This window comes from Symphalangus syndactylus, chromosome 8 (assembly GCF_028878055.3).
Source record: "Symphalangus syndactylus isolate Jambi chromosome 8, NHGRI_mSymSyn1-v2.1_pri, whole genome shotgun sequence".
In the NCBI taxonomy this organism is placed as follows: domain Eukaryota; kingdom Metazoa; phylum Chordata; class Mammalia; order Primates; family Hylobatidae; genus Symphalangus; species Symphalangus syndactylus.
This window is the reverse complement of record NC_072430.2, coordinates 37,009,446-37,031,711: the sequence shown is the minus strand read 5'-3', so window position 1 is coordinate 37,031,711 and position 22,266 is coordinate 37,009,446. Positions and strand designations below refer to the sequence as shown.

At 37.4% G+C, this 22,266-nt stretch overlaps 1 protein-coding gene and 1 long non-coding RNA gene across 23 annotated transcripts in view; one reads left to right on the top strand and one right to left on the bottom strand.

Annotated features, from left to right (window-relative positions):
- The window catches only part of NRXN3 (neurexin 3), a 1,686,195-nt gene extending 1,674,319 nt beyond the window's left edge, over positions 1–11,876 (top strand). For 10 of the 21 annotated variants that reach the window (XM_055288602.2, XM_055288601.2, XM_055288599.2 and 7 more), the window contains one exon: positions 8,617–11,876. In XM_055288602.2, coding sequence (XP_055144577.1) covers positions 8,617–8,918 — 302 coding nt within the window. In that variant the 3' untranslated portion in view covers positions 8,919–11,876. Of the gene's footprint in view, positions 1–488; positions 1,152–6,251; positions 6,330–7,992 lie in introns of those variants that run through there. The other 11 variants (XM_055288598.2, XM_055288597.2, XM_055288596.2 and 8 more) reach the window with 4 other exon arrangements.
- LOC129487602 (uncharacterized) overlaps positions 1–22,266 on the bottom strand; it is a 242,626-nt gene that overhangs the window by 182,119 nt on the left and 38,241 nt on the right. The window lies entirely within an intron of this gene.

Sequence of the window (22,266 nt, the reverse complement as noted above, 5' to 3'; positions counted from 1 at the left end):
CCTAGTCTCATTGCCAATTGCGTGCAACATGGGTGGCGTAAGGAAGACGGATGATGTTGTTTGGAAAATACCATTTCTCTATACAGAAGTAATTAGCAACGCAGTGTGTGGGCCCCCTGCTTAGTAGTGCCTCTCAATCACCTCTGTAGATTTCTGAACCTCCCCCACTCTGAATGGGGCTGTGTGGCTGCCGATGAAGTTGTTCAACTTGAATGCATAAATCTAGTCTTCTTGTTTTTGCTTTAAACTTTTTGATCATGACTACTAGTATTTTATGTATTTTGGCTATTTTTAGTAGGAAAAAGTTTAACTGTTTTTATTATTTGAAAATCTTTAATGAAACTGTAATAATTTTTGGAGTAATTGCATGTTGAAGAAGTTGCAGCTTAGGGTGTGTGAGATTGTCAGTGTTAGAGTTCTGTTCTTTATCATAGATGGGCATGTGTAGGCTCATTTGTTTTTGTATATTGCCCATCCCTTCCTTACAGCCAGAAGCTCTAATGCAGCTAGATCACTCCGTGCCGCCCTTACATGGACATGGCGACTCACTTACACATTTACTCCTATCATCTTCATCTCCTGTGTAGTTCACTCATAGATATGACCCTCCCCTTCCTGCATCTTTCCTTCCCATACTCCCCCTTTCTTTAGCATTGTTAAAATTTATGTGCTGTCATCCATCTCCCTAAATTAAAGAAAGCCTAAAATTTGTCAAAAAGACAAAAAGTTAAATATATATCTGAAAACCTATAAATGCAGAAATTCATTCAAAACCCGTTAGAGTCATAGAATTTTTTGAAAGGCAAATTATTAAAGTAAACAGGTTTTTTTGTTCAGTTTTTAATCATAGCAATCGGAATTATTTTCAATTCAAAAATTGATGCCCTCCCAAACCCCCCAAAGTAAAAATTTGTTAAAGTGCAGATTTTTTTTTCTTTTTATGTTATGTGGTGTGGATGTATGTGTTGTTGCCTCCCTGTATCATCCTCTGTTGTAAATTATTATATTTGAAAAATTAGACATTTTGCTCAAAAGTTTTTAAGAAATGACAACAAAAAAAGCAAGTTACAAGAATGTGGCAATTCTATTTGTCCAAGAGCATTCTTACACAACTTTCTTTTGTAAATTTTTCTTTCATGCCAAAAAACATGCGGGCAATTTGTTGATGTAAGTTGACTATAAATTAATACAGTATGCTTTTTTAGTTTAAATTATTTTGCCTATATGGAAATGATTTCTTTTTTTTCCCAGAACAGCTTCTATTTTTAATTTGCTTTTACTTTTTCTTTCTGTTCTTATTATATTGTGAATGCCTCAATGTTATTTGCTCTCCTTCTCCCAGCTTACTTTGGCTATGAAGTTGATTTTATTTTCTACTATATAATTTTGAAGACTATATTTTTTATTTCATTTGTGTCTATTTGCTGAATTTTCACTGTTATGTTTTGTGCTGAATTGCTTCTAATAATCAATGTGAATTCTACTCTCAGTAGAAGGGGGTTAATACATTGTTCTTACCACCCAAAGAAAGCCTGGCCTCTTTGCCTGAACTTTTTCACCACCATGTTTAAAGCCTTAAAAGTATTGGTAGGCTCTATTTGGTATCTTAAAATTGTTTCCAGCCAGTGGAAGGCCTGTACCCCAGAAGAAAATGAGTTGAGTTAGCTCCAAGTAGTACCAGTGGTAACTGCATCCTTTTTAAATTCCTTAAAAAGCATTTAGGAAATTAGTTCTTTTCCTTCAGCAAAGGGGAAATAAGGTACTCTCAAGTGACTATGGTAGTTTGGTTATCCAGGATTATACTCCCACCTTTGCTTCAGGCTACAAAATCAATTATACTGAAAATGAAGATATCAAGAATCCCAGGTGTTTTGAGTATTGTTCTATGATACTGACGCCTTCCAGTCTATGGAACTAACAACTGGCAAAAACACAGACACACACACAGAAGGCGCACACATATTCTCTCTCTCTCCCTCTTTCCTTTGTCTCTTTCTCCTTTTCCCTTTTTCATTTCTCTCAAGGATTTAATCAGGTAAGCTTTCAGGGATCTTAAGATTCTACCAAGAAGAAAACACGATGATTTTCATATCTAAAGTTATACATAGAAAATATTTCAGGTAGGTACCATCATCGTGTAACTACAGGGTAAGAACATATTCCTTCACCTTAGGATTATTTGGACCAATGCTGCCTTATGCACTTCAACATACATAAGATTGGTAAGAAGCACTATATAATTTTTTAATCAATACGTTACTTGTTTTGCTTTATAGATATTTGTGTTATTTGAAACTGTTATAGAAATATCAAACTGAATGGTGGATAAGAGATGTTTCCAAGCCAGCAGCTTAATGCTTGGGCTCTCTCTACCTCAGATTATGCGATCTTGTGTTGTTTGACATGCTGGATAATATTTTAGGTCTAAAACTTAGAACTTCCTAAATGGGATGTAGTTTTATCTTGTTGCATTAGAATATTTTCTATGAAAAAGATATCCAAAGGTAAATTTAATAAAAGGTTATTTTAAAAAAATACAAGCTCTTTCAATTATAAATTATTCCTTATATTCTATTATTTAAAATAGCCTCAATAATCTAGATCCTATATAATTATACTTCTACTTTAGCAGGAAACCACTAAATAAAAAAGGGATAGAAGAAAGTGATTATTTAAGTGTTTATAGCTCAAATACATTAGTAGAAATAATTAGTAACTAGCATTTCTAAATAGCAGTAGGTACTGTGCTAACCATCTAACATATAAAAAATACTTAATATGCATCATTTTAATATTTGCATTGATGGTTTGAGATAGGGTATTTTATTATTCTCATTTTCCATAGAGTTTAAGAAATTTGACCAAATTCCTAGCACTAGTAGGAACTCCTACAGAGTTCTGATGCTAAGAGTCTGAGTTACTTCAGAAGCAAAGCTCTTAATAAGCAAATGAAACACTCCACTTGACATTTCATGTTTTATAATACATAATGATATCAAGGGGATGTGGCTCATCTTATTGTTGAAAAATATAATCTGTAGCCTTTCAAAATCAAACCTATTTCAGACAAACCCTTTGCTGGGGTGGAAGGGTGGTGGGGAAGGGAGGGAGAATGCCCTACCTAGAAATTCTCATCCTGTTAAAATACAAGTTAGGCCTCTTTGAGACACTTGAGTTTTTCTACTGCCTTCTCCCCAGGTACTTGCCCTGTTTGTCCATGACTATTTTTTCCCGAAGGTTGATAGAGAGCAATTTCATGGTTACAAGCTTTATGATATTTATGTGTTACAAGTACACACTTCTATGTCACCAAAGAGCTAAATATCTTTGAAAAATTAATTCTTGGAGGGAAAAGAATGATTTCCCCTTATTATGTGAATTTTCAAGCAGAAAATTGGAATAATGCAAATAAGAGATGAGGTGAAATACCCAAATATATAAAAAGAATTCAAGGAATTCGAGCACGGTGTCCTCTCCCAGAGTCTCACTGTTCAGCATCACTGTTTTGGTATTTTCGTGAACTCTCAAAACCCAAACATCTCCAGAGAGGCAAGTGTTGAAACTTCATGCTTCTTGTTTTTTTGTTCTTTTTTTTTTTTTTTCCCAAAGATAACCCATTACATTCACTATCACCCACAACATTCTCACAGTTCAGAAGAGTTCTATTAAATTTTTTATACACTGTCTTTTTTGATGGCAGTGAGCCCCTTTTGCTGTATATCAGCCCTAGAGGCATGAATTATATATCTACAAATACACTCATAAAGCAAAAAAGCCAGGAAGCCTTCAGGACTCAAATAGACCTTTTATATCTTTAATGATCTCTCTAGTTTAAAGAAAAGCACAATCCTGCCAAAAAGGGGTATGTATGCCTGATTTTAAAATGCTAACTTTAAGGAATACAGATAGCTTTTATCCCAAACTAAAGAAAAATTCTGGGGATAGCATAGGAAATTAGGATTTTGATGGATTATACGTTTTGTATTACTCTGCTCATAACCCTTTATGACTTTGGGTTATTTGCTTCCATGAATACTTTTGTAGGCATGGGACACATAGTTGATCACTGACTCCATGGTCTCTGGGAAGTGAAGAAAATATTATCAGCTACTTGAACATTTCTCAGGGTAGTCACTTTTGATTAAAATAAACAAGAAGCCTTGAATATCTTCCCACTAAACTACTTTATTTTTTATTTACTTATTTTTTTTTGAGAAGAGTCTCGCTCTGTCGCCCAGGCTGGAGTGCAGGGGCGTGATCTTGGCTCACTGCAAGCTCCGCCTCCTAGGTTCACGCCATTCTCCTGCCTCAGCCTCCCCTGTAGCTGGGACTACAGGTGCCAGCCACCATGCCTGGCTAATTTTTTTGTATTTTTAGTAGAGATGAGGTTTCACTGTGTTAGCCAGGATGGTTTCGATCCCCTGACCTCATGATCCGCCCGCCTCGGCCTCCCAAAGTGCTGGGATTACAGGCATGAGCCACCGCACCCGGCCAAACCAAGTTATTTCTATTAATGATCTTATAGTAGGAGAAATATATCACTTTCTCCTCTCAAATGACATGTGCCTTTGATCCCCCTAGGACACTATTATCATTTGCAATCTTAAACATGGAATATTAAAATTAATTACACCAACATATACACTTGTCCCAGGCATTTTTCATGTTTACAGTTATCTAAAATGGTCTACCTATTTTCATTAGAATCCCTATTTGTCGTAAGGACCCCCGTGTACCGCAGTTGACTTCATTTTAAACTAAAGGCTATCTTCCCACTTCTTGAGAAGCCAGGAAAGAGGGGTTAGGAAAGCTTCTACCACTTTGTTGTCTAAAAATCAGCAAAATTTGGGCTCAGATTTTCCCAACAGAGGTTATCATTTATCATTTTTATCGCTGCTACCGAGATTAATAACAAAATGGCAAAGAAAACTAGAGATCAGTAGTTCTGAAAGATTTTGTTTTCTAAACTCTGAAATAGCATACCCATCATTCGAGTTTTAAAATAAGCTCTTATCATTTCACTCTGGGACTCACCAGGCTTTTAGAAGCTCTTTATAAATTAACAAGCTTCAGAACCTCTTACTGTACAGTTATAAAAAATGTGGTTACTCTTTTTTTTTTTTAAATCTAAGATACTTACATTAGTGTGTTAAATGAGAGGGAGATAGCAAAGGAAAGTTAAGTAATTCAACTGCAGAGTGAACAGTTTGTAGATTTTGAAACAACAAGTACACTGTGGAAGCTTTAGCTGGTATTGAAAAGAGACAAAACAAACCGAAAAAATAAAAAGGCAAATTTAAGACTCCGGTTGGGTGTCACAGATGGTACACTAAAATTGCAAATGAATGCCACTCTGTAATCATGAAGACGGTGATCTTAATCCCACTTAAAGGGACACTAGCCTCTTACCCAACAGTTTGCCTTTATATTCAAACTATTTGTACCAGGCCTTTGCCTCCTAAGATATCAGTTATTCCTTGTCCTTTAACCTAGTTTCCTCTTTGCTTACTCTACATGGGGTAGATTTGTCGTTGCCATAAGGAACAAATGACTTGGTGTTTGTGCCAGAAAAGAACACACATGTTAAACCTGTGTTATAGATAAGTTAAAATAAAAAAAAAAACCTCCTGCCTTGTCCTCTGAAGGTAAGTAAAATTGTGCCTGAGAAATCCTTAAGGAAGCTTTAGACAGATTCCATGGGCCTTCACTTCCTCTCTCTCATCACTGCTCTCCTATTACTCAAACATTGCCCTCTTTCGTATATCACCTTAAATCTACCACTTGGGACCCCCCAGCAGAAGAATAATAAAAAAGTTTGCTCAGAGTTAGTTTTAGGACTGGCTTACCTTTAGGGAACTGCACTCCAAATCCCATTTATAAAAACTAGCAAAAGTGTGTAAATTATGCATTAAATAAGTTGTAAGGCATATGAATTATATATGTTCACAATGTAAAAAAAAAAATAGGTGTCTGCTGGTCTAGTCCAGCAAGTGTGAATCTTTGGCAAATCTGCAAAGATCATTTTGCTCAATAGTTTCAAACTCTGAGCACCACAATAGAGGCTCAGGTTTAGAGCACATACTATAAGATCATCTTGAGAATCTCAAAAAGGTGTTTTTTTTTTTAATTTCATAGTAAAATTATCACATAGGCCAGAGATGATACTATAACATTCTGTTGTCCCTTCCCTTCTAAATGATACACATTATATACTTTATCAGTTCCCTCCCAAACTCAGTTTCTTTCTGCAGAACACAATTGTTATTGGCTAAACAGGGAGAGAATAAAGGCTTCCGACATGGGCACCAACAGTTTCTCAGTGCTTGAAGGTAGGTATTAGCTTTCTTCTCAGGAAGCCCTTCTCTTAGCACACCTGAAACCCGGACAATTTGGATGCGTAGGAAAGGTTTCAAGATGCAAGGTGTGGAAAGTTTGCATCTTGAAGCATTTCCTGTGCATTCAAAAGGAGAGTTTTAATTCATTAGTCAATCTTCATAGGAAAAACCCTGGAAGACTCTGTAGGCTCCAAGGCTTATTCACTTGGAGTACCCCTAGAACTCTGGTACTGAATCACCTCCTTGTCTGGCTTTGTTACTGATGAGGTGGGTACCTCAGCTACAGTCTTATCTGTTAACAGCTACTCAAACACTGACTATACTATCACAGCAAAATTATTACCAAGTGTAAGAGACAAACGTACGTGGTACCAGTTGACAGCTCAATGAGTCAGCTCAGAAAGAGGCCTTCAACAATAACATCACATTAGTATCTCAACCTTCTAACTAACTGGGGCAAGGAAACATTCGTACCATCCCTGCGAGCGGATGTTTTTAAGTGATAGTGGGAATCTATTTTTCTGGAATAAATTCAATAAAGAGACATGGACTGTGACTTCTTAAGATTCTTCCTCTGCTTGGAAAATAACATTATAAAGACACTGAAGAGAGATCAATTATCTTGCTGACATAGATGCATAGCAATCTTGGCCTTACAGCCAGGTAAGCAACCACTGCTGCAGAATATTTGTGGTACCCATGATCTGCAAGGTCCTGTGATTTAATGAACTATTCCGAGCGTTCTTTCCCAACTTAGTCCATATGATTCTAAGTGCAATAACGAGGGTCTATGGGTAAACAGATATGCTTTTGCCACACTAGTTAGCAATTACCAATTTAAACTCACTTTGCTAAGTCAACATTTCTGAGTCTAAAAGTTTCAAGTCATGGATATCTAGGCTGGGTATTTTGAAAATCTGGCTTCCAGCTCAGCATATATTGCATATAGCATGAAAGCAATGCATACAAATATTAGACTAATGCAAGGCAAGCTGTCATTTAATAGGGGGATTTCTGGAAAAGCATAGTCAAAATGGATTTGTTAGATGAACATTTTTAACTTTTTATAAATCCCTATCACTCAGCTTATAGTAAACAAGGACTGTGATTAATAAGTGTGAAATAAAAGGAAGTAACTTAACACAAAGGACACAATCTTTTATGTTTCTTGATCTTGGTCTCAACAAGATGGTGAATTAGTCATTCTCATCCACCTGGGAGCAAATGAGTAGAATCCCAAGAAGCAATAAGAAATCTTAAACGCATGTTAATAAATTCTTAAGTTAAGCACACAATGTGTACATGTACCCACACACGCCAATTTTGATAGCCAGCCAGTATTTATAACAGTATCATTGACTGAATGTCATCAGCCCATAAGCAGATCCTGGAAAGAACATATACAGTTGAATTCTATCTAAATAATTACTTGAGAGTATCTTTAAAAAATCTAAGCCCCTGATCTAGGGATTTCAGGTTTGGGTGGCAAGAGGCATATAGAAGGCTCCAAGTCTGCCTAGAATGATTAGACTCCATCCAGAAAAGATCCAGATCTTTTTATTATAATTTCTGAGACATAATCTGTGAATGACGTTGGTTGAGTGAGAGTTGTGTTTACAAATATACTAATTGTTCTTCTTTTTCTTTTCCATCCCAGGAGGTGAATTAGTTATCCCTCTTCTTGTAGAAGACCCTTTAGCTACCCCTCCTATTGCTACTCGTGCACCTTCCATTACACTCCCCCCTACCTTTCGCCCCCTCCTCACCATTATTGAGACCACCAAAGATTCCCTGTCCATGACCTCTGAGGCGGGGTTACCTTGCTTGTCGGACCAAGGCAGCGATGGTTGTGATGATGATGGCTTGGTGATATCTGGGTATGGCTCAGGGGAAACCTTTGACTCTAACCTGCCCCCTACTGATGATGAAGATTTTTACACCACCTTCTCCTTGGTAACAGATAAGAGTCTTTCCACTTCAATCTTCGAAGGTGGCTACAAAGCACATGCGCCCAAGTGGGAATCCAAGGACTTTAGACCTAACAAAGTCTCCGAAACTAGTAGGACTACTACCACATCTTTATCCCCTGAGCTCATCCGCTTCACAGCTTCCTCCTCGTCTGGGATGGTGCCCAAATTGCCAGCTGGCAAAATGAATAACCGTGATCTCAAACCCCAGCCTGATATAGTCTTGCTTCCGTTGCCCACTGCCTATGAGCTAGACAGCACCAAACTGAAGAGCCCACTAATTACTTCCCCCATGTTCCGTAATGTGCCCACAGCAAACCCCACGGAGCCGGGAATCAGACGGGTTCCGGGGGCCTCAGAGGTGATCCGGGAGTCGAGCAGCACAACAGGGATGGTCGTCGGCATTGTGGCTGCTGCCGCCCTCTGCATCTTGATCCTCCTGTACGCCATGTACAAGTACAGGAACAGGGACGAGGGGTCCTATCAAGTGGACGAGACGCGGAACTACATCAGCAACTCCGCCCAGAGCAACGGCACGCTCATGAAGGAGAAGCAGCAGAGCTCCAAGAGCGGCCACAAGAAACAGAAAAACAAGGACAGGGAGTATTACGTGTAAACATGCGAACACTGCTCACACGCGAGTTTTCACACTTATTTCTATCCACGCCTATGAATCTTTGGACGGTGAGATCTCACAGACGTCAGAACTGCTGGAACTATGAAATGGGGTATATAACCACGACTCTGGTGGGGAAAACCGTTTTTTAAAGGACACACACACACACACACACAGCGATGCATCTCTCTCTAAAGCTCAGCCACGGCTGCGGCAAGGTCCCAGCGGTCGCGGGGAGACAGAAGGTTTTGCGCCCTGCTGTATCATAAAGCACACACTTAGCGCTCTGGAGCCGGACGGTGGCTCCACCATTTCTGCAGGCCTGGAAACTTCCTTCTCCGGAGGACCTTTTACTAAAAGGTAGAAGACTTCATGGCTTACTTGTTCCATAACTCCAAGTGAGTCTGTAATGATGTTTGTGAAGCTTGACTGTAACCATGTTTTTTCGGTTTAATTATGTAAAAAACAAAACTACAACAACAACAAAAAAAAGAAAAAAGTTAAAAAAAAAAAACACCAAAAAACAAAAACAAACAAAAAAAAAACTCACAACCCTTATCTGGTTCTGACCAGTGTGCGTGTAACTTTAAGATCTGAGGGGAAAAAATGGCTTTTGGGTTTTTGTTTATTTTTTTGACAATGACTGGACATCAGAAGAGGAAAAAAACTCAAAACAAAAGCGAGAGAGACTATTGCCATATGAACTCAAAAGCTACCATGGTGTTCACTCTACATATCAGGTTATGGTGTCTCTAGAATCTGTTGTTTGTTTCCTATAAGATGCTTTGCTGAACACATAGCAAAATTCATGTGACGGATGATAAATTGATTTGAAAAGCTGGTCCCCCAGGATCTAATTTCGGAATTTACCACCCAAACCCGGAACAGATGGGTTTAGGGCTGATGTTATCAGAGCTATTGGCTTTACATAACAATATTGTTCCTGTCCATTCACCCAGCCAAATTGTGTTAAAGAGGAAAGCCCCACAAACTAAAATAGCCTTTCCTAGGGAAGAGGAAGGGGAGGTGGGCTGGATCTGTGACTGGTTGAAATGCATGCAAATAAAAAAGACAATATTAAAGTCTGTTAAATTATAAAACCAGACAGTAGGGGAGTTCAACTCGTGATGGAACCACAAAAGGTCACACAAGCCAACCATGTCATGCCAGAGTACAAAACACATAGTTCTTTCCCCGCCCTGAACATGACAATGGTTTTCACAGTGGTTTAATTTTGTAGCCTGACATTTATGGATAACTCTGTCCTTCCATTTGCTCACTTCTCTCTTCACCCATCTTTTTTAAAAACAAATAAATGAATAAAGCTGCTGTGACACACACACAAAAGGAATTTAATAGTATAATATATATATAAATAAATATATATACAGATATATTTATCATGGTATGTTTGATGGGATGACTGACACAGGAAATCTGTTAAAGTCTTGCAGTAGAATGAGAATGTTGTTTTAAAAGAAAATAACAAAACAACAAAAAAGCAAACCTTAAAATGTGAAGAAAGTGTGAATTTTAGTTTTGTCACAGTTAACTGTGTCAAAGAGAATTTAAAAAAAAAAAAACTTCAGATTTTGTTTACATATTTTACTACATTTTTGCTGGTATAATTCCTTAGCCACCTATGTACATACTGCTTTAAGAACTGTTTTCTTCCTGTTTATTTCTGTTTGGTTTATATTCTGGTTGTCTTTTTCTTTTTGTAAAGAGGAAACAATGTACAGAAAAACAATAAACTGGTTGTATGGCCATAGCTATCCAAAAAGCAAGAGACAAAGCAAGACAAATATTCACACAAAAACGAAGTGTGTCCTCTGGAGGGTCAGAGATATACAATTTCTTTTGTACAGATGAAAATCAATCAGCTGTTTAGATTTAGAAATCTACTCTTGCTGGTCTTTGTAAGTTGCATGAATATTTGACTTTGAAAAAATATCTTTAAGACATGGGGCAAAAAGTGCAATCTAAATGGTAGCCTTTACTAATGTGTATGGAAAAAGGTGTTCCTCATTATCTAATATTTCAATGTGTTAAGAGTTTAATTTTTTGTTATCATTAAAAAAAGACAGGATTATAAAGAGACATCAAAGCACGATTTTAGATAACCTAAACGGCCCAGCCTATACAAAGTTGATTATATCTCGATGTCTGTAAAAGATTGCTGTTCTTGGAGTCTTGAGGTCTTGTGAACTGATTTCCTGCTTTCTTTCATTTTTTTCAATTTGAGTAATAATACATTTGTCATATTCCTTTTAGTGTAAGTTTCTATTTGGACAATTTTATGGGAACATGTGCATTCTCTATGTGAGCTTCTATCATATTCCTGTTTTATTAGCAGAACCTAAAGGAATTTATTTTATGATGTTGTGACATTACTGCTTTTTCTTTTTTCTTTTCTCTTTTAGTTCATATTTGCATTTTCGTTCAAGGATATGCTTAGCAATAAAATGTTCTTCCCAAAACCTTGTATGCTGATGCACTTTTATTTTCTTAACATTTGAGAAAATCTTGCACTGAAGCTAAGTATGTCATATCTTATTAGAAGCGGAATAAGAGCTAGACCACTTTCATGTGATAGAAGATATTCTAAGCAGTTGCTAATTATTACATTAAGTTATCAAAATGGTGTATTTATGAGATAATTATCATCTGTTACTTGAGGCATTATTTTTTAGATTGCTATGATAGAATAACCAGGAGGGAGTGCATTTTTCTGAAAAGATGATAGAAACATTGTATTCTGGAAAAGATTATTGGATACTATGTTTTTTAAAGGCATTTCATACCTTTTACGTATTTTCTATAAATCAACAAGCTTTAAACAGTATTTAAAACTATGTTCACATAGTGCCATGAGCACTAGAAAGTCTTAGATGTCTTCTGTCCAAGCCTCCCACCATATTAAAATTTAAAATTAAAAAACAGAATCCAAAACCAAAATTTAAATGAGTGCTTCAATTTTAACAGCTTCTTACAGGAATTTCTGATTACAACTTGTTTCATACACCCATTGTAGCAGAAATGGTTCATATTTCTGGTTCTCTAAGCACACACTTACTTGGTCATTTGGATAATCCATCTACCCTTTGTTCTTCACTGTGATCTAGAAATATAGATTTAACTGAAAGCTATCCTTTATCCATATGTTGGTTACCAGTTTTCAAAGAGTTAGAATATTAAAAATATATATTTAGTTAAGCCTGTGCCTTCAAGATAACATTAGTGGAATGGTTATACTATCGACTATCTTAGGAATGGGAGGGATAAAAGTTTCAGTGATGTCAAATTATGCAAAGTTTTTTTTGTTCCTGTCTTCAAAGTTCTATATTAGATGTTCTCCCATCATTTTCTGAGATGGAGTCTTGCAGCCTACAGTGCAGTGGCATGATCTTGGCTCACTGCAACCTCTGCCTCTCAACCTCAAGCGATTCTCCTGCCTCAGCCTCCTGAGTAGCTGTGACTACAGGCATGGGCCACCACACCCAGCTCATTTTTTCATTTATTTTTTATTTTTTTAGTAAGCAAGGGTTTCACCATGTTGGCAAGACTGGTCTCGAACTCCTGACTTCAAGTGATCCACCCACCTTGGCCTCGCAAAATGCTGGGATTACAGGTGTGAGCCACTCCTCCCGAAATCTTTCTAAATCTCACTATTTAATATATAATTCTAGGACTACTTTAAGCATTCGGTTTTTCTATAATTCAAGAAACATTTATTGAACACTTATGTGAAGGCTAGTCTACTATTGGCTATTGTTACTTTGCTTCAACAAAGGCAGAAAATGGCTAGAAGGATTTTAAGACTTTTTGTCTCTTGTATAAATCTATACAGGCCCAGTCTCTCTCTGCCCATATTCACATTGAAGTTTGATCTTTCTCCAAAAAATATCCAAGCCTTGTGTTTGTCCCAGTTGAACTAATATCTTGATTATATAGTTTAAGATCAGTTTGATAATGTCTATTGAACATTTACTAAATGATTATGGGATATTAAATTGAGAGCCTTGGGAGCTTATCATCTAGTAAAGATGCACAAATAATGATACTACAGTGAATGCAAACAAGCTATCAAAAAGTACAAACTAAGTTAGTTGGGAGCTTAGAAGAAATTATGTAAGGGAAGGCTTCATAGAAGGGGTGACATTTTGGTAAACCTTGGAAAACTGATAGGCAGAAATAAGGGCTGAATGTCATTCTAAGCAAAGCCTTAAAGTGGGAGCAAGCAGGATCAAAACCATAATTTGGATTGATGACAGACTGCAAAAAGTACATTGGAGGAAGCTATGAGTAGGAAGGTTTTTGAAATCATGTCAATGAATGGGAAGAGAGAAATGGGAGAGTAGCTTGAAAAGGTCAAGGTCAAGGGCTTGTTTGTCATTGAGTACAAAGGACTCGAGCACATTTGAAATAAAAGGTAATAACTGATCTACTCTAATGGAGCAACCGAGTTTCCTGATAGAGATGTTATTCTGGGGGAAAAAAAAAGGCATAAGTCAATCTTCTTGGAGAGAATGGGATCAGAAACTGACATATTGCTACAGAGGTTACAAAAGCTGTAGTCAGAGGGCTTCTGGATATATTAAAGGACAAGGTCAGATACCCAAGTGGGACCATGAGTGATTAATGGCAGCAGTCCACTGACAACACTGGTAGGAAGGCTGCTAATGAAAAGATCACTAAATATCAGTAAGGGGTTAGTTGGCATTGATAATACAATTTGATATCTTTACTATTTTTTCTTTTATTGTTGAAATACTGAGGGCATATATTTTTCTAATTGTGTTTATTACAAAGAAAACAGACTCAAAGAACTTAAATGACTTCTCCAAGGTCACACAGCTAACACATGACAATGTCATGACTTAAAATCCAATCTTGTGGTTCCGAATTTAGAGCTCTTTCATAAACCTGTCTCTAGAGAAGCAAGTCATTTTCTACTTTTTCCAGAAGCATTTGAAGTGGAAGCTAAGGCAGGAAATGACAGGATGTTGTGTTAGTCTACTGGGATTACCATGACAAAATACCACAGGCTGGGTAGACAACTGAAATGTATTTCTCAGTTCCAGAAATGAAGTTGCAGATCAAAGTTTGTTAGGGCTCAGTTTCTGGGAAGGGCTCTCTTCCTGGCTTGTAGATAATAAGCTACCTTCTCACTATGTACTCACAGGGCCTTTCTTCTGTTCATTCACTGAGAGATTTCTTTTTCTTGCTCTTCTTGTAAGACCACCAGTGCTATTGGTTAAAGCCCTGCCATTATGACTTTGTTTGACCTTAATTACTTCCTCCCAATACAGTCATGTTTGGGGTTAGGACTTCACCATATGAATGCTGGAGGGGATATGGTTCTGTTTCTAGCAAATTTATAGTAGTGGGAATTGGAAAGGTTAAAGTTCCAAAATATCAAGGGAATCAGAATTGGGAAGCAACTCTAACCTTTTTGAAGTGGTTACATGGCCCGAGTAGAAGAGCAAATAATTCCAAGAGACACCAAGCCACAGAGCAGGTAGGATCACGTGAGTAGGGCCCAGGATAGAAGAGCAGTGTTAGGGTTGCATGAGAGTGAGGGCATATAAGACAACAACAGCTAAAGGCAATGCATGCTCAGATCTTGGGAGATGTATTAAATGAGTAGAGTGAATTTCAAGATATCTGAGTTTTTTTTTTTTTTTTAATGATTACCTGGGTTCTAGAGTCAAAATGCCATGGATCATCTGGTACTATAACTTAAGATAAACTACTTAACTAAGGCTCAGCTTTCAGACCTATAATTTTGTTAGACTTATCTTGCAGGTTTGAGAAATATTGGATGAAATAATTCATGTGAAATGCTTAGCATATGTGTGACACATCGTTAACCTTAAATAAATGTTGGTCATTATTACAATTGGCTTTGTTACTTGATTCAGGCAGGATCAAAATTAGCTGCTATATGCATGACTAATCAGCACCAAAAAGTTAATAAAAATATGAAAGTTTGGCAATCACTCTTAGTATTTCTCTAATTCTTTCATTTGCCAAGACAATATAAAATTTAGTTGCTGGCTCGTTAGCAAAGATTTTCCTTCATCAGCACTAGTTATTTGTTTCCAGCTACCAGCTTCAGTTAGACCCAGGGAAGCCCTGCATCCTGAGAATGTCACTCCTTTTCTGAGTTTCCATCCTTCAGCTTTCTTGTGGCCCTTGGTCAGCCAAATACCTCAGGCAACCTTGCACCCCTTTATTGATATGCATTATTTTGTTTTTAACTTTTTATTGTGAATGTTTCACAAATATACCCCAAAGAGAATAGCGTAACCCCCATTTATCCATCACTTAGTTTCAAGATAACAAAACATATTTTGTTACCCTTGTTTTATCTGTGCCCACCTCCCTATGAAAGAATATCTTGTAATATTGCACAATGTTATAAAACAAAAAGCATTCAAAGAGTTACTGTTGGGCCTCTCGACCTGAGTCTTATTTAGTGTTTCAGTGTACCTAAGCTTAACCTTCTTTGTGATGGACAATTAATGGCATGATTCCAGTTCTTTATTCAGTGACAACATAAAAGAGATTAGCTGCTAAGCAGACTCTTCATCATTTAATGAGATTGCCTGAAAAAGTGAAAAGATTTTTCAGCTTGTATGTATTTCAATTCAACTGTGCTCAATCACCGTTTAAAATGAATAAAAAGCGGTCTATAGATTATATATTGCTGCTATATCTTTTGTAAAATGTGCCATTGTGGAAGAGAATCTGTACTCTTTCAAGAGAGTAAGTAAAAGGGGAGACTACTAATTTGTACATGTGAAAGCTAAGAAATACCTTTACCTCTAAAAACATGATCACAGATCTACTAGCATTATTTTAAGAGGGTTATATTCATGTATTTTCAATAGCTGTAACTATACTGAATTTACATGAGTCTACACAGAAGAGATATGCCTTAAGCACATTTTCAAGTTATGATTTTTTACTGCTCCATTGTCTTTTGACAATGATTTTCTTCTTTGTTCTCACTCACTTGCCATTTTTGACCTAGAATTTTCATCATAAAAATATGATGAGAGAGAGAGTCAGAGACACAGAGCTATATATAGACTATTTGATAGTACATTCTTTTCTACCATAAAGTCAAGGTAAGTGTTAGGATGAATGGACAGAACCACTGTAAACTTTTGCTTCTTGATTTCATGGAGCCAAATGGAACATAGAATAATTAGTTTCAACAAGTTAATGATTTTTCTGTTCCTACTCTGCGTTTAGTAGTTTGACATTTTATTTATTTTGGAAATTTAGCAGAGCATATATAAACATTCTTAAGGCAGGTCGTTTAGGTTTGCAAAAGAGTACAGTAGACAGGCTGATGGGTGGGGGTCAGAAAGTAAATAAAAATAGAGGCATCATTAAAACTGAAAAGCTAAAACTTCCTTGGCATTACAGTATAGTTTTCAATGTTCATATACCACGCAGGAAAATGTACTTATATGCATGTATGGGTATGAGTAACCAGATCTGGTTTGATGTCAGATTTGATGTGGGAAGTCTAGGATAGTTCTTTCTTAAAAATCAAAGCAAGAAAGAAGAAAAGGTAGGGCAGGGGAAGAGAACAGAGGCGGGAGAGCTGCTTCTAAGCAGTTTGTAATTGCTCAGAAGACAGGTCCAGAATTAAAGCATCTAAAATAATAATGAGGTCTCTCTCTTCATGCCAGTAGTGTCTGATGCTAACAGATAAGCTCTGAATTCACACACACACACACACACACACACACACTCTCTCTCTCTCTCTCTCTCTGTCTCCATTTTTGTACAAAAGAAAAAAAATGAATTGCTTGTTCTTATATGGTAATACGTTGTAAATCGCTTCAGGTATTGTGCTTCTCTTTTGTACTAGAGCTTGTGTACCTTTTTCTTTTAAAAACGCAAAATGTATTTAAACACTGCTATTATAAACACCACTTCCCTAAAATATATTTTAAGAACGTAAGTCCTATATTTGCTTAGGTGAACAGGCTTGACTTCCTCATCTGGCAAAATGACAAGCTGCAATTTGGTACATATATGTACACCAGGGCAATAGCATTTTTTTTTTTTTGAGACGGAGTCTCAGTCTGTTGCCCAGGCTGGAGTACAGTGGTGCAATCTCTGTTCACTGCAACCTCTGCCTTCCTGGTTCAAGCGATTCTCCTGCCTCAGCCTCCCAAGTAGCTGGGACTACAGGCACTTGCCACCATGCCCGGCTAATTTTGTGTATTTTTAGTAGAGATGGGGTTTCACTATGTTGGCCAGGCTAGTCTTGAACTCCTGACCTTGTGATCTGCCCACCTTGGCCTCTCAAGAGTGCTGGGATTACAGGCATGAGCCACTGCGCCCGGCCCGCAATAGTTTTTATAACTAGACAGGTTGATGTTATGAAGTAGTAACCGGCAAGTGTGTTTTACTGAGGACATTAGGTATAGATAAGGTAATGGGCTTTGAAAAAAGAAAAAAAGGATAAAAAGTAATTGGACCACTCCTTGGTCACGATTAACACTGAAAACAGCAACTTTTTTTTTAATTCAAAGATTTTATAGGTCAACCATATATGGACATGTGACTTTGATATTTCTATGACATAAATCAGTTGAAGTGGGACTGCCATCATGCCCATATCAAAAAGCCCTCTACATGCACACAAGAAGGAGGAAGTTTTCAAAGCCTAAGCCAGTCAAATAATGCTCAGATGAAACAGCGGATTAAAAGGCCTCAGTTAACAAGTACTCCAGCTCCCCGACCAGTGGGCATCCCAGCATTGACTTTGGCAGGCAGGTGCTGGATGACACGCAGAAGGGGCCCTTAGAGGCTGTTTCCTCTTACACAACCTCAGATAAGTTTAAATTTTCAATTTACTTTTTAAAAGCAGATACACAGTAAACATTGGAATGTGAGTTTTATGCTAAATACGTTTTGGTTTCAGAGTAGTTATCTCATGCTGCCAGAATAGCCCTGAGGATTAAGATGGTTTATTGGGATCAAATGCCTAGGAGATTTATTATAGTGCAGACTGTTTATTCATTCCCATTAAAATGCTGATAACGCTTATTTCTTTAACCCTCTCTCCTGCCTGCTTTCTTCCCTCCTCCATAACCCATATTCTGTTATTTTATTTTCCTGCTTTAGGTTGAATCTACTTAGATTTTTATTCTTTATTAAAAATTGAATCCTTGGAAGCTCTCTGACTTTATGGCTGCAAGAAAGTTGCAATGGCATACATGCAGCTCATTAAAGCCTTGGGAACACGGAATCCCTGCTTAGCAATTTAGATCTAAGAAGTATTTTCAGGGAGAATGTCTAATGACTGGAGAGATGGGTACACACTGAAACAATGTATATTAAAAGATCAAAAACACCCTGGCTATCATCATCTATAATATAAAGTCACGTAGAAGTAAAGATAATTTTCTTCCAGGTAGATGCTTTACTTGGATAAAGAGGAAGATTATCTACTTTATGGCCAAATTCTATGTAAATTATATGTAAAACATGCAAGAAGGCAGATGAGTTTACACACAATATAGCAGCTTTTAGGAAAATAGACACGAGACATCAGAAAATATGATCACTTAAACTGGAAAGCTAGAGCCCAGGAAGTAATCCTGGAGAACTTGATAATGCATCCATATTTATAAGAAAGCCAATCATTGAATCCATGAAAATACGTAGAATGATTTTAGGAAAATTGTGGTTGGTCGGTCAGGCAAGTGTTTGTCATGACCTAAAATATTCATCTTGAATCCTCAGTAACTCTTACAGTGTCTGGCACAGAGGAGGTGACCGATCTACTTTAGCTGAAGGAACAATTGAAGATAGCTGACCTGGTACTCATGGGATGTACAAACACATCTTTATCATTTTCCTTTTTTTTTCCCCCAGTACTGTGCTTTGAAAATTTAAGGCCAGCCATTTGTCAAACTTTAGCACGTGTGAGAATCACCTGGAGGGCTCTTTACAACACAGATCACTGACCCCACTACTACAGTTCATCTGGAATGAGATCAAACATTTGCATTTCTAACCTGCAAAGGCAATTCTGTGCTGCTGGTCCATGGACCACATTGTGAGAAGCACAGTAGCCTGTAAAGTCACAAAAGAACAATTATATACTTCAGGGCAAAAGAGTATTCAACTCCATTAATTTAAAAAGCATGACTTGATGTCTTTTCCTGCCCAGTGGCTCAGATGTCTTCCAATCTGAAAGCTCTTTGAATCTATGATGAATTATTTGGATACTGCTGATATGGTAGAGAAGGAAGCTGATTTGCTAGAGGAACGTGACAAAAGAGGAATGCAGTGAATTCAGCCTGTTAGGATCTCTGCTAAACTCTTATCTCCTGTCACAATTGAGAAAAATCAGGCTTAGAGAGTTTAAGTGACTTGTCCAAGTTCACACTTCCCGTAAGTTGTGAGATCAGAACTTGATCCTTCCCTGATAACCTAAGAAATTAAGACATGTAAGCCAAATTCCAAATATCGGCCATGGTAGCAGAACCAGTATTGACAGCAATATTAACAGTGCCAACAATTATAGCAATTTGAATATTACTCCTAAAGAGTCCTACGATATGGATATTGTCTTCATTTTATCTTTGAGAAAACTCAGAAAAATAATCTGTCTGAGATTACATAGCTAGCAAGATCTGGACTAAGGAGTACAAACTCCAAAGCCTGCATTGTTTATACACCACTAAGACCTAACATCAAGCAGTACCCTTCCTAGACCCTTTAATGTAAATACATTTATCAAATGTAGATTGCGTATAATGTTACTATAGGATTCCACTAAAGGCAATTTTGTCGTTTGCCCATTAATGGCAGATGAATGCTGTGATGACCTACCTGATACATAGTGTCAAACTTTTATGTCCCTATCCATAGGTTTACTGGGTCCAATAATACATTTTTATAATTTTAACAAAGCAATATATGCGCATAGTCTAATAGGACAAATAAAAGCTTTATAATAAATAACAGCAGCCCCCTGCTCTAGTTTTCCTTCACTCCTCCCATATCCTGCTTGCCAGGGGAAACCACATTCTAGTCTCATTTTCTCTGGTAATTACCTCCACATTTCTCCAAAGACAATATGGACCTATCTTTTGAGTCACTGATTTCAGATGTTACTGACTTCCTAATGTTAAATGTTAGGATTTTGTCTGACACCTCCCTTTCTCTTCCTCATTCTTCCAATGTAGTTATATTATACATTTTAATTAAATACTATTAGGTTCTTTTATGATTGTGACTACAAAAATACTGTCCTGTTGACTAAAGTATTTTTAGAATTCCTTTTGCTTTTCTACCTAAATTTTTGTAAAATGCTTAGCTTTTTCTGGAATTGATAATCACTTTTCATTCCCCCCCGCTCACCTACTTGGATTCATTTGGCTAAATCTTCTCACTCCCATTAATGGCTTTGACAAATGACTCAAGATAAGCTTTCGCATTGTCAAGTCTTACTAATGATGTATTCATCTCCTTGTGTTAATCTTTGAGGCATCTCTCCCAGAGTTCTCTATTTTCTTGCTCCAATCTGAACTGGTTGCTCTTTCAACCACTTTCACAGCTATTACCCCTCATGATCAACTTGGTTTTTTCATCCTCTCCTGTGATGGATTTCCTGTTTTCTGGTTTCACATTGTTCCTTTACATCATTCCCTTAGTTCAGTAAAGCACATTCTCTAGTAGCTCCCTGAAAATGGATGTATCATATGTATCTCAAGATTTTTCATATCTGGAAATATTATCATTTAATTTTGATACTTCAAGTACACAACTCTAGGGATAAAATTCTTTCCCCTATTTATTGTATTTCTCTATGGTCTTCTAGCTTCTAATGTTCCTATTGGACGGACCAATGACATTTTGGTTATTTGTCTTCCGTGTGTGACCTGTTATTTTTTTTCCCCAGAATATTCTCTCCCTGGTGTTTCAAGTGCCATGATGACATGCTTTGGTGGCTGCTGCTTGGTTAGCCACTCTATGAACCTTACAATCTTGTCAGCAGAATAAGAATTACATTCAGAGTTTAATCGAATATTTCCTCCTCCCATCTTTTTGTAACCGTATGCACACACTGCAAGAGAGACTGCATGCTTCCTTTTTGCAAGACTCTGTGCAAGGCATGGTTCCTCCTTTCAGGATGCTTGAAATCTAGTAAGACAGGTGTGATAAGCACCTAATCTAAAATAGAAAACAGAATTTTCAGCATCATATATGAAAAGTATGACATTGCTTCAAGGAAGATAAATAATTTTAGATAGGGAGATGGGAAATATGCTAAGAGTGGGGGGATGTTTGGTGAGTTAAGAATGTTGAAAGAGTGGTAAAGGTAGAGGGGAAGTTAGCACTGGAAGGTGTCTGAAGTCTGGGTGGTTAGCACATGTAGAAGAGGTACAAGAGGCATTCAGTCATAGGCATCAATATGTGGAAGGCATAAAATGGGAAAATGAAAGACATTTCAAGAATAACAAGGTGGCTGGATTCTAGTTGACACTTGGAGAAACGGGAGATACATAAGAGGAATTTGGGGCCAAAATATGGCAAGCTTTGCATGCAAACTCAATTGTAGGGAGGTAATTTATTTCAATTCAATTTTTTCATTTACTAATTCACATTTGCTGACAGATTACTGTGAACCAGTCCCTGGCTGGGTACTGGAGAGAGACCTGGAAGAAACAAGGCCCCTGCTCTCAAGCAGTTAGGTGTCTGTCTCACGTGAGACTATGTTGTGTTGTACTTCTGTTTGTACCTAAGTTCTACAGATGAAGTGTGAATGAGATATATAATTTGCATTGGGAACACAGAAAAAGGAAGAGCCAGATTGCCTGGATTGTTTAGAAATGCCCAAAAAGAGATGATGGCACCAAGAGAAATGCTACTGGTATAGTTTATTAGAAGTATGGGTAGAGTGTTCTTGGAAAAGGAAATCACACATTCAAAGACACAGAGATAAGAACACTGGTATGTACACCTATATTTATTCATTCATCCTACAATTTTGTTTTGTTTTGTTTTTTTGAGACAGAGTCTCGCTCTGTCACCGAGGCTGGAGTGCAGTAGTGTGATCTCAGCTCACTGCAACCTCTACCTCCCAGGTTCAAGTGATTTTCCTGCCACAGCCTCCTGAGTAACTGGGATTACAGGCACACACCACCATGTCTGGTTAATTTTTTTCCGTATTTTTTTTTTTTTTTTTTTTTTTTAGTAGAGACGGGATTTCACCACGTCGGCCAGGCTGGTCTCCAACTCCTGACCTCAGGTGATCCACCAGCCTCGGCCTCCCAAAGTGCTGGGATTACAAACATTAGCCACG